Source organism: Onychostruthus taczanowskii, unplaced genomic scaffold (assembly GCF_017590055.1).
Source record: "Onychostruthus taczanowskii isolate IOZ18803 unplaced genomic scaffold, ASM1759005v1 scaffold79, whole genome shotgun sequence".
Taxonomy (NCBI): domain Eukaryota; kingdom Metazoa; phylum Chordata; class Aves; order Passeriformes; family Passeridae; genus Onychostruthus; species Onychostruthus taczanowskii.
This window is the reverse complement of record NW_024505782.1, coordinates 566,207-578,464: the sequence shown is the minus strand read 5'-3', so window position 1 is coordinate 578,464 and position 12,258 is coordinate 566,207. Positions and strand designations below refer to the sequence as shown.

Below are 12,258 nucleotides of genomic sequence, written 5' to 3'. Positions count from 1 at the left end.
ACAAGAGGGAATTACTTGAAGCTTAGTCATGGAGGTTTATGCTGGATGTTTGGGAAAGGCTCTTCCCCTAAATAGTGGTTGGGCACTGCAACAGGCTCCTCAGGGCAGTAGTCATAGAACCAAACCTGGCAAAGCTCAAGAAGCATTTTGACAATGCTTTCAGGCACACTGTGGCATTCTTGGGGTGCTCTGCTCAGGGCCAGGAGTTGGACTTTGATGATCTTTACAAGCCCCTTCAAATTCAAGGTATTCTAAGATTCCATTATCTTCCTACTTTAATTTTTCTAAAATCCCAGGAGCTTCACTGACTTCACTCAGAAGGAAGAATGTGCTTTGAAATGGGGCAAGACATACTAGCTTTCAAGTGACTGACCATGGAGTAAGGTCATGCCAGACAATGTCTGCATCTGGATTTTGCTATTTAGAGAAGGAACACCTGTTTCATATTTATGCAGAAGAATTAGCTCCAAACCTGGCAGCTATACTTCCATTTGAATCCAGGAGGAGTCAGATGCCAGGTGCTGGCTTTTGCAGCTCTGCTTCGCGAGGAGTTATCTTGGTTTATTATACACTGTAGACATTCTAGTTACAGGCAGTCCTGCTTTCTTGTCCTGCTCCCCCCACATTCCTCCTCTCTGACACACTTTCACTGTCTCCCCACCACATTCTCAGTTCACACTGGAAGACAACACATTTAAACCAGTAAAATCTAGAAGTAAAGTCATCTCTTTCCCAGACCTGCAGGAATATCAAGAGGATTTCCAAACTGGGGGCTGTTTATATGGGGATGGATGCTGTGAGGAGGCAGGGAGGAGGCACAGGGACAAGTCACATCCTGAGTTTTCGTGACTCAAATTCAGTAAATGTATCACGTCAGTCATAGGAAAAACGTGTGTCCTGCAGCTGGAGCCGAGGTGTCTGGACTCTCTCAGGTTAGCAACTCTTTCGCATTGTTGTAACATGCACAGCTGATAGTTAATTAAGCAAATGAATAGATCTTATCCTGGCAAAAGAGGCACACCCATGTCTTTCAGAGAGTGCACTGAATCACAGACATTGCCATTTCACTGTCTGTGTCCGGTGGAGGGGTGTGTGGGGGAGCTCATAACCTGCAGCAAGGCAGTTAAAATAATCGATGAGTGTGTGTTCAATCCCAAGACAGGGACGAGGAGAGGGGGAGGAGGAGGGTGTAGGAAGGGAGAGAGAGAGACAGAGAGGAAGGGAGGGAGGGTGTGGTGGCTAGGGAGGGGGGCAGGGAGGCGGGAAAGGTGCTGATTTCAGCCCTGTAGCGTCAGGATTGCGTCAATTTGGGTTTCAACCACGTACTCAGTCTCAGAGCAGAGCTACTCAGAAGAGCCAAAACAGGAAGGGGGTTGCAAATCAGTGTGCAAAGGGGAGGACCGAAGGTTCCCCTCCCCCCTCTCCTCCAGTCCCATCGCAGCCTCCTCCTCCACTGTCCCCACTGCCTGTGTCTCTGGGTTTTGGGTGGTTTTTGTTGTTGTTTCCTCTCTTTGTATTTTTTTTTTTTTAACTGCGCTGTCAAAGACGGTTACCCGGGCGCCGTGAGAGCCAGGGGACAGCAGGGCAGTGAGCTCAGTGCCTCGGGCGGGTCGCTTGGCATCCGGGGAGGCGGCTCCCGCATCCCGGACAGCGGCTCCAGCACCGCGGACAGCGGCTCCAGCACAGCGGACAGAGGCTCCAGCACCGCGGACAGCGGCTCCAGCACCGCGGACAGTACTCGCCACCATCATGGCTCCGATAGCGGACAGCCGCCAGCAGTTCGGTAAGCGAGTCCCGGCTCCCCGCACCCGAGGCCGGGCGATGCTCCCCTCCCTGCGAGAAGAGCAGCCTCTGCTGAGCCTCCCGGTGCCTCCCAGCACGCAGCTTGTTGGGAGGGACCTGGTTTTCCCCCCAGTTCTCTTCAGGTCTCAGAAGTTGTGTGGATTTGCCTTCTTTCCCTAATCTCGGTTCCCTCCCTCCCCGTTCGTCCTCCCTGGTAAAGTACCGCAAGAGATAAAGAGATTTTTGTAGGTGCGGTTTTGGATGAGAGAGGTTTGGTGCTGTTTTCTGTGTCTGTGCTAAAGTAATGTGCAGCAAGAGTTACATGATGTAAATGCCACAGTGAAAATCTTTGTTCAAGTAATTCAAATAATTGTCTTTCCTTTTATTCTTATTGTAGGTCAGTCATTACTTAAAGTGAAAGGACATTGCTAGAAAGATGAAAATACAGGATTTCAGTGTTTTTAGCTGAACAGCTGCATCTTAACCAACCTGGTTTCAATGAGAATAACAAAGATGACAATGAACTTTTCAGTTTTGTCATTTCTATGCCCTGGATGTAGTGAGGTACCAGAAGTTTCAGAAGCAGTCATGTATGTGCACTTATAAAATGCTTACATAAGTTGCTTTAGTGAGAAAAGCGGCAAGAAGGAACATTTCCAAACTCTGCTTTACAAATATTGACTCTAACCTACACTGGGTTTGCTTTAGCAGTGGTTTGATTCAAGGATCATTCCACTGACTTAGTTAAGAGACTCCAGATTTATGTCGCATAACTGGAATAATAACTTCTCCCAGAATCAGTAGGTGATTTTTTCTATTAATGCACTGCCTTGAATGTTAACCAATTGATTAGGACAAAAACAAGAAATTCACTTTGTGACACAATTAGTTGTAAACATAAAACCATTTTAGTTACCATTTCATCTTCTTTCCTATTCCACCCACTTGGGGTTTCTAACCACACTTGTGACATCATGCTTGTCTAATTACTTATTTAAGAAAGTTAATTAATATTTTAATATCAAATTGATTATACAACTACTTTCAGTAGTTGTAGAATTAAAGTAGAATATAATATCCATTACTATGAAAAGTCTATTATCGCATGAGAAAGTATATACAAACCATTCCTAAAAGATATTAAAGTATTCTGATTAGTTTCCAATTACTTTTAGCTCTCTGTTTTATATCATGTATATTTAAAATTCTGCAGCCCAGAGAATTCTTGAAACTTAAAACCATGTGCTTAAGTTAGGAAAAATACTTTTTTGGTTACGTATATGGTTGTCAGTAACTTCATTAATTTCCTGTAATTAAGTATATGGACTAGTAGAGCTTGTAGGTGTCAGGAAAGTTGTCATAAAAAAATTAATAGGCAGGCCTGATCTTTTCTGAGCTGGAACATTATGTCCTACTTTGGTCTGATAGTATTGTTGTGGATCTTTTTTTTCTGAATCATCACACTAAAAAGCAAAGGTGTATTGGCAGCACATTTATCTGCTCAGCTTTTGATCTCATGAAGCTGATTTCATAATACAGAGGGATAGTTCTTCTTTACTCGTCCAGAATGACCAGAGAGAAACAGAACTGTTACATAATTGCCTTTATGCATAAACAATGTCACGACATTAATATTCCATTGTATGTCCACTGTTGCAGGGAATAAAGGTTAAGCTCTGATTGTTACATTGTGGGAGGTTTAAACTCACTTAGTAATGTTACTTATGGGCAAAATTGGATTTCTAATTAGTTGTGCTCATTTACCCTTCAATGCGTGCTTTGAAGGGCTAATGATACTCCTTATGTAAATAATATATCCACTTGGCAAAGGAGGTTGTAGCACTTGCCCAGGTTTCTCTTTATTCAGTGTAAGTATAGAATTCATGTTAAACTGTAGAGAATTATGTTACAATGTTTTTTCTTATGTACTTCTAAGAAGTACTCACCCTTTCTGTAAACTCCCCATAAGCTTTTTTTCAGTGTCTTAAGTCTAAAGCTTAGTGGTTATCATTGATTAACTTAACATGATTTTTTCAGCCTTGAACTCACATGTTCTACCTAATATCACATCCATCTGGAAAAGACATTTGCTTTATAATTATTTGAAATTTTCTTGATAGACTTCCTCCTGCAAAGTATTGAAAATCCCAGTGAAACTGTTGAGTGCTATAACTTTCAATTAAACTTAATTCTTTCAAGAGGTACCTACAGGCAATTTTGGGAACAGACCATAAAAAATAGCTAATTGACTGCACAAAGTATTCTAGGAAACACTATGGAAAGCAGATAATGTATCTATAGGTAATATATATTTCAGAGTGTGTTTTAGCTAACCAACAAACCTCCATAAACTCAAAGCTGAAAACAGCTGAGAGCTGATATTATTCACAGACATATAAGCTCAGAAACTACACACAGAGGGTTGAGACAGTAGAGAAATTATGAACAGTGATTATTATTAAGATGGGAATAGTATTTTCCTTCCTAACTCTCCGTGTATGGAAAAATACTAGCATAACAAGCATGCCTTGGAGTGGGACTACACACTGGTGCCTGCAGGTGGCGAGCAATGTGTACAATGCAGAGCACTTCCAGTCTGTCAATCCTGCTGATATCACCATCTTATATCAGTTTGTTTTACTAAATTATTGCTTTATTAAATATCATGCAGAATTCAAGGTACTGCTGCTTATGTGCTTGTTGCTATTTATTTAATTTGCAGATGAAATTCCTGCAGTGGTTGGGATCTTTAGTGCATTTGGCCTTGTCTTCTCTGTCTCCCTCTTTGCCTGGATCTGCTGCCAACGCAAATCTTCCAAGTCCAATAAGACCCCTCCATACAAGTTTGTCCATGTTCTGAAGGGGGTTGATATTTACCCTGAGAATCTCAACAGCAAGAAGAAGTTTGGAGCAGATGATAAAAGTGAAGCAAAGAACAAATCAGCAATGCCAAAGAACTCTCTCCATCTTGACCTGGAGAAGAGAGATCTAAATGGCAATTTCCCCAAAACAAACACAAAAATGCAGGGCTCTCCTGATCTTGAAAATTCATCTCCTAAACACTTTGCAGAAAGGAAGAAAGATTCGGTATCCCCTGATAGCTTAAAATCCATCACTTCTCTGTCATCTGAAGATAAACAAGACAAGCTAGGAACTCTCTTTTTCTCCTTAGAGTACAACTTTGAGAAAAAGGCATTTGTAGTGAACATCAAAGAAGCTCGTGGGCTGCCAGCAATGGATGAACAGTCAATGACTTCTGATCCCTACATCAAAATGACAATCCTGCCTGAGAAAAAGCACAAGGTGAAAACCAGAGTGCTGAGAAAAACCTTAGATCCAGCTTTTGATGAGACTTTCACATTTTATGGGATCCCCTACAGCCAAATTCAAGACTTAACGCTTCACTTCATGATCTTGAGCTTTGACAGATTTTCCAGAGATGATGTCATTGGCGAAGTCCTCATCCCCCTCGCTGGAATTGAACTCTCGGAAGGAAGGCTGCTAATGGACAGAGAGATCATCAAAAGAAATGTTAGGGTAACACCTTTTTTGTTCAAAGTTTGAAAATGTTGTGATAGGGTTAGCTATGAGTCTTGTGTAATGCTGCTGCCATCTTGGAAAGAAAAACCAAAAAGCTCATAATGCAATTCCTGAGATGCTTTCCTAATGGCACTGTGAAGAAACCATTACACAAATGCAATAAAAAAAAAAATTACAAGCAAAGAAATTGCTAATGCCCTAAGTTCTAATTTCTTATTTATCTGGTCCAGCAGGTTTGAGTGGACGAATTCCAGTTAGCTGAAGCAGACTCAATCCCCACTGATTTGCTTTTAACTGCTTTTAGATGAAAGAATAAAAATATTTATGTATTATTCCCTTTCTCCTCTGGCCCCTTTTATATTTGACATCATCCTTTCTTAAATCTTACTGAAGTCAATGGAAATATCAACTGCATGAGTTGTGTAGCACATTCTTAAGGAATGTAGGTGCTCTTTAATTAGGGAAGTGGGACCTGCTAGAGACGATATTGTTGATGTTGTAGCATGTTCTTGCATGTTGGTGCTGTCACCATCTTGTCTCTCATGGATTGAAAGAGGCTGCAGATTTACTAGAGGTAGTAAGGGTGAAGCTATAGACTTTGTGGAGTTACCAACAAATCTTCCTGAGTTTATTGGGACAAAAATATTTAATGCTGTGTTGTCTCAGTTCAGAATTCAAGGGTCATTTACAACCACCCCAGCTGAACCACAGAAATGTACAGGCATCACACACACACTCTTATATCTCTGCTGAGGAAGTGGAATGTGTATTGATGTTCAACATGATTGGTTTCAAGTGACAAGCATACTGGCAAATAAAACAAATGTCTACTAGGCAACATACCTATAACTAATACTGTTATTTTGCAATTCTCTCACTATATGACAACAAATATAAATATGTCACTGATCTTTTTTTTTAATAATCTATTGGATTTTCTGGTATATAAGGTACTGTCTTCTCTTGTCTCCCTTACCTTCCTTCTCCATTTGAAATAAACTACTCCTGCAAATTCAAATCAAATAATGATAGAGAAAATCTTTTATCTCACCTTTATTTCATGTATATTATACTGCTTTAAAGAGTGTCAATCGATAAGATTTCACTGACTGTTTGAATCCTTCCTGTTTAAAATACTTTAGCAAATATTTTTTTCTTTACTTGAACTAGATGTTTTTCTCCCCATTATATCTTCATAGAATTTTGTTTTGCTTAGGATAAGTTTCTTTTTTTAGCTGAGATTTTTTTTTTCTTAGAATTTCATTTCTACTTTCCAAAGATAGTGCTGTCATGCCAACTTATATTGTGCACTTATTTTTTAATTTTATTCAGTCTGATAACCAATCATAGGAAAAGTTATATAACTAATATGGAGGGAAATTATAATCACTATGTAAATCAGAATAGCTATATATGGTATGTCCTTTTAGACAGCTTCAGAGCATACACTTCTGTGGCATTTCATAAACCTTTTTAACTCTGGTTTAAAGCTTGGTCAATATAAATGCTTATAAACAGTTTTACTCCTTTTTTTTCTGTTTTTCCTTTAATTTCCTCAGAAATCATCTGGTCGTGGAGAATTGCTGGTCTCTCTCTGTTATCAATCTACAACAAACACACTAACTGTCGTTGTTCTAAAAGCCAGGCATCTACCTAAATCTGACGTGTCAGGATTATCAGGTAATGGTTTTAATAATGAATATGCCCTACGTATATAAAACAGAATGACAAAAGACAGCTGAAATGCAGCATTTCAAAGACTAAAAATATACCATACATGCAGAAATGGTGTTTCTGCTATTTACAGCCTATTCATTTCATTCATATCTAGATCAATGCTTTATTTCCAGAGTATGTATTTTACAAATTTGTTCTTCAATCACATCAAAAAGGTGACATCTGTTAGGAGTGGAAACCAATGAGTTTTATGATTGTCTTGAACAGAACCCATCTGCCATAAGTGTGGGATGTTGTTTGCAGATACCAAAAGCTTTTATTTATGACAAAAAATGAGTTTATTTGTAGAAGATCAGTATTGAGTGAGATCATCATATAATTTATCTCAGAAGAAAAGCAGCCTTTTTCCTCTGTGTTGAATTTGGCCACTGAGCACTAACATTTTTTTGGCAAGGTGAAAAGGTGAGCTGTGCCAGTACTGGGAGGATGCTGCAGCATGACACGTGTGCCTTATTGTGAGCCAAACTTGGGGTGCACTAAGCGGGATCAGATTTTATCCTCTCTTCTCCTTGTCTGCTGCCATTTCTCATTCAGTGGAACCTCCTCTGAAGCCAATTCTAGAATTGCACATAGAAGACACATTAAGGCTATATAACATAATAACAATATAAAATTTAATGTCCTGTACATAAGACTGCCACACAAAAACAACAGTACACAAAAAAGGACTGTAGTACCACATCTGCTGCTGCTTCTTTATAGAACTTACAGTCTTTTATTTCACTCAATATTATAAAAGAAGAAGAAGAGGAGGAAGTAGTTTTGGGAAACACTGAATAACTATCACTGCAGCCAATAATACAGCTTTTCTATTTTTCATACTGCAATTCACCTGGAAAGTTAGCCTATCCTGAATCCAATGCAACAAACCAATAGGTAACCCTCATCAAGTTCCATTTAAATCTTCCTTTTTGATCTAAATTTTGCTCACATATCAGAAGGAGAGAAGATGTATATTGAGACCAACAATTTACTTGACTAAAAGAGAGGATGTATATTTTTAAAAATCAACCCCAAAGTCACAGGAGATAGTGGTGGCTTCATAGAGACAGCATGACAACCAGCTGATCTCAACAGACCTGCCTGATGTTTACTCAGATGGGAAAATAACTTGGTAAAAAATGCCACAGTCACAGCATCCACTTGGACCCTATGGAACACCCATATTTTACTGCAGCTCTTACAAGTAAACCTATAAAGTTTGTTTGCATTTCTTGCATCCCCTGGGAGAGCCTTGCTGACTACAATGGGAAAGCAAAATTTCTGCAGGCAGCCATGTTGCACCTGGATTCCTACTCCATTTAAACAGTTTTCCATTTCTTTCTGTTCGTCAATAGGCTGGGTACAATAGATATTTGGATGTCAGTAGCATACTGCACTCAGGACACTCCAAATTTCCTCTGTGACTTTCTCCTCATCCCAGCATTAATCTTGGAAAAGGAGGAGAGTGAAGTGGTGTTTCTATGGGATAAAATAAACAATTCCACAATTCAACCTCCTTGACAAGAGGGAAATTTTTAATACTCAGAAACTCATCAATTTTCACAATCTCCTTGATTTCCATGGTCACTGGTTCTGAGTGACCTTTGCTATCCTAATAAAATCAAGTCAAACTCTCTAGACTTATCATGTAGCTGGTCAAAGGTAACAGAAAACTTCCTCTAAAAAGAAATGTAAACGAGTATGAATCCACTGATTGATATTAATTTTGATATTTCTAATTCTTGCATGACATACAATAATTTAAAAGCCAGGGAGTGTTCTTATTAATCTCTGTTTTTTAAAAGCTCATTATGGTAATAGAATATGAAAGTGAAGAGGTACCCCACCTATGTCAGATTATTGTAAGTTCAAGGAAAAACATAACTTGTACTCATCCAACCCTTTCAGTTTGATAACTGTGGCATAGAATGTATAAATTCTGTTCAGCTTATAACTTGCACTCATCCAACCCTTTCAGTTTGATAACTGTGGTCTGTTCAGCTGTAGTGTTACTTCTTTTAAAAAAGTATTCAGGAGTTCTTGGTGATTAACTTGGTTAATTGTTTACATAAACTATCATGTTTGACTGGGTTCAGTAGAGAAGATTTTGTACTACATCACTGCACCATGAGAACCTGGAAACAGGCCCACAATTTCACTGAATAAATGCCAAGATAATTGAAAGGGTTGACTTTTAAAATGTCTCCTCTGAAAGAATAAATATGGCCATTATTGAAGAACATAGCAAGGGAACCTCACAACAATTAAATAATTGTGATTAATGCAAACACTCAAAGTTGGTTGGCAGCTAAATATATGGACATTTTCTCTTCCCATATTCAACAGTAGTACAGCACAGGTGTAAAGACAGATACACGTTCTAACAGCAAACATACTCTTACATTTAAAATTTAGTGTCAAATTTGTTCAATAACAATTGGTAACCTCAATTTAGTCAGATGAATTGGCTTCTGTAGGACCCCAGCAGAAACATCACATTCATTCTCTCAGCCCAATTTTATTCACGCTTTTCTGAAAATTTTCTTTTTATGGGTTTGATTAGTGCTGATGATTATACCCAGAAGAATGTGTGAAAAGCAAATTTCTGTCACAGATAAATGTGTAATATTACATATTTTTCAGAAACCTTTAGAATTTTGTGCACTTCCAGACCATCTTTGAATGTGGTAGAGGTGTTGTGGGTTTCATGGACTGCAGGACAGGATTTATCTCATGAAGGAAACACCTGTATTTAGTTGCAGCCTAAACTTCACTGCCTGCCTTGAACACAATTTTGGTGACAATAAAGGGATATTAAAGGGGCTAATTCAGATGTAAATAAAAAACCTAAAAATTGGATGAGAGGAATCAATTTTAATAACTTGATACAACTACTCATCATTATGTAATTATATTGGATAATTGTGGAATTTACCATAAGTTACATCAAGGAATTTCTAAACACTGTTCAATATCTAATCTGTGCTCTTTCTTTTCATTGCAGACCCTTATGTCAAAGTGAACCTGTACCATGCCAAGAAGAGAATTTCTAAGAAGAAGACCCATGTGAAGAAGTGCACCCCCAATGCAGTATTCAATGAATTGTTTGTCTTTGACATTCCTTGTGAAGGCCTTGATGATATCAGCATTGAATTTCTGGTTTTAGATTCAGATAGAGGGTCAAGGAATGAGGTCATTGGCCGGTTGACCTTGGGATCTTCAGCAGAAGGAACAGGTGGAGAGCACTGGAAAGAAATTTGTGAATATCCCAGGAGACAAATTGCCAAATGGCATATGTTATGTGATGGTTAGCAGGTTAGAGAGGGGTTGGATCTTAAAAAACTATAAATATTTCCATAGGCAAGGAGCAGGTTTTTTTTCTTTGCTATGTATAATTACAAGCTTTTAACAACAAAACATTTTTTTTTTTATTTTTTCTTTTCAAGGGGGGGTGGGGGGTTTGAAATAAACTTGAATTGAATTATTACAACAGAAGGTAACTTAATTTTCACAGTAAATAATGAAATTTTTATTTCATTAAACTTTAACATAATTAGTTCAGATTAATATTCTTCTACAGTCTTAGTGGCCTGTAAATTCTGAAGCACTGTAAACCTCAAGAAGAACAAACTATGTTTTGAAAGAGTCACTTATTAGTGACTCATATATAGAAGATAACCTTACTACAATATATCCAAAAAAACCCTGACTGTGGCTTATTAGGGAAGGGGATGGATCTATAAAAGCCACGGGGATTGAGGGTGAGTGGGGGGGGAAATTCCTTTTGCCCCTCCACCAAAAACCTTCTTTTATGAAAACTTAATCATTATTTGTAAGTTTTGCTTACTTATACTTTGATCATCCCAAAGAATTAAGATGTTCTTGGTATTTTGCTTTACATATCACATTGTGTAAAACTAATTTTTTTAAGTGTCAGAATATTATATAATTATTTACACTTGGACTTTTTTAGTAAGTTTATATACCTAGTTTGCTTTATTACAGTGAGCAAAATAGATACATACTTCAAACTAATGATAAGTTAGCGTACTTTTTTTGTTAAAAGGGCTCCTTTACGGGTGACTGTACATGTTACAGTATAGCTAGAATTTGGGGTTAGATATGGCTTGCATTTTTTTCCTCTAGGTAGGATTACACTTTAAACATTTCAAGCCATACAAAAGAATTTCTGTTGAGATGAGGTAGCATACAGGATATTACTATCAATTTCTTTTCACCAATTATATTTTAATGTTTCACTAGTACTAAAAAAAAAATCTGATTTTTTTTTTTTTTTTAGTTTCATTAAAGAATAAACAAATAGTTAGACAAAGAAAAAAACCTTATTCTGCTGTTTAACTTACTGTATTTAACCTCCTAGACTGTAACAGAAGCTATTACAGTCAGTACCAATAAACAAACTCCAACACATTTTTTAAATTTTGCAGGAGAGGAAAACAAATTCACTTTATAGTTTCTTCAATATTCTATAGACAAAGTACTTGGAAAGTACTTTGGTTATATGAATTAATGTACATTACTGACTGTACTGAAAATGGTGGTGGTAAGGGAAAAAGCATCCTGATTTCATGTCAGTGTGACACATATCTATTTAAAATTAAATTGTGTCATGCTGAGGAAATATCCAGTGTAACAGTAACAAGTGTACAAATAAAGCATTTAGACCTGTGAAATTTAGTCTTGGTCACACCAGATAAGTTTTTAAGCTGTCAGAACTATAGCACAACTATAAGCAGATTATTTCCTAAAGTTTGTGCACTAACTTCTGATACAGAATTGTTTGCAAGTATTAGTCCTACTTCATTTTCAAGTAAAATATATATAAAGAAGAAGATAGTGATGTTCGTTGTTGACAAAAGAAGGGTTGAAAAAGTGGAAAACCATTTTCAGTATTTTTGCATACGTCATTTGTCATGTGTAATCCCATTGAAGCAAACAAGACTACTTGGGAATAAGGCACTGCTCATTGTGAGTAAAGGTAGCAAAATGGGCATGCCAGGTTAGAACAAACCAAACATACATTGAATGTCAATATACTTTCATTAAACAACAGACCTAGGTCCTACTTAAAACTGTTGGGGATTTGTTGTCTACTTTACCTGTTCTCATATGGCCAAATTATGTTTGCAGGAAAGGACACTGAAATATGAAATATGCAAGTAGACAAATAGTACTGGAAGAATTCCATTGAGGCTC

General features: G+C 37.7%; 1 protein-coding gene across 1 annotated transcript; it reads left to right on the top strand.

Annotated features, from left to right (window-relative positions):
- Positions 1-1,355: 1,355 nt before the first annotated feature.
- On the top strand, positions 1,356-10,984 carry SYT4 (synaptotagmin 4). The gene is made up of 4 exons (XM_041423567.1): positions 1,356-1,783; positions 4,505-5,319; positions 6,882-7,002; positions 10,046-10,984. Exons 1-4 carry the CDS (start codon positions 1,750-1,752, stop codon positions 10,351-10,353), a joined length of 1,278 nt encoding a protein of 425 aa, XP_041279501.1. The 5' UTR covers positions 1,356-1,749; the 3' UTR covers positions 10,354-10,984.
- Positions 10,985-12,258: the final 1,274 nt, after the last annotated feature.

Bases quoted from the DNA above. Each gene is read 5' to 3' on its own strand.
- SYT4 (XM_041423567.1), top strand. From the start codon at position 1,750: ATGGCTCCGATAGCGGACAGCCGCCAGCAGTTCG. The intron at 1,784-4,504 runs GTAAGCGAGTCC...TTTAATTTGCAG, and splicing joins GGACAGCCGCCAGCAGTTCG to ATGAAATTCCTGCAGTGGTT. The intron at 5,320-6,881 runs GTAACACCTTTT...TAATTTCCTCAG, and splicing joins TCATCAAAAGAAATGTTAGG to AAATCATCTGGTCGTGGAGA.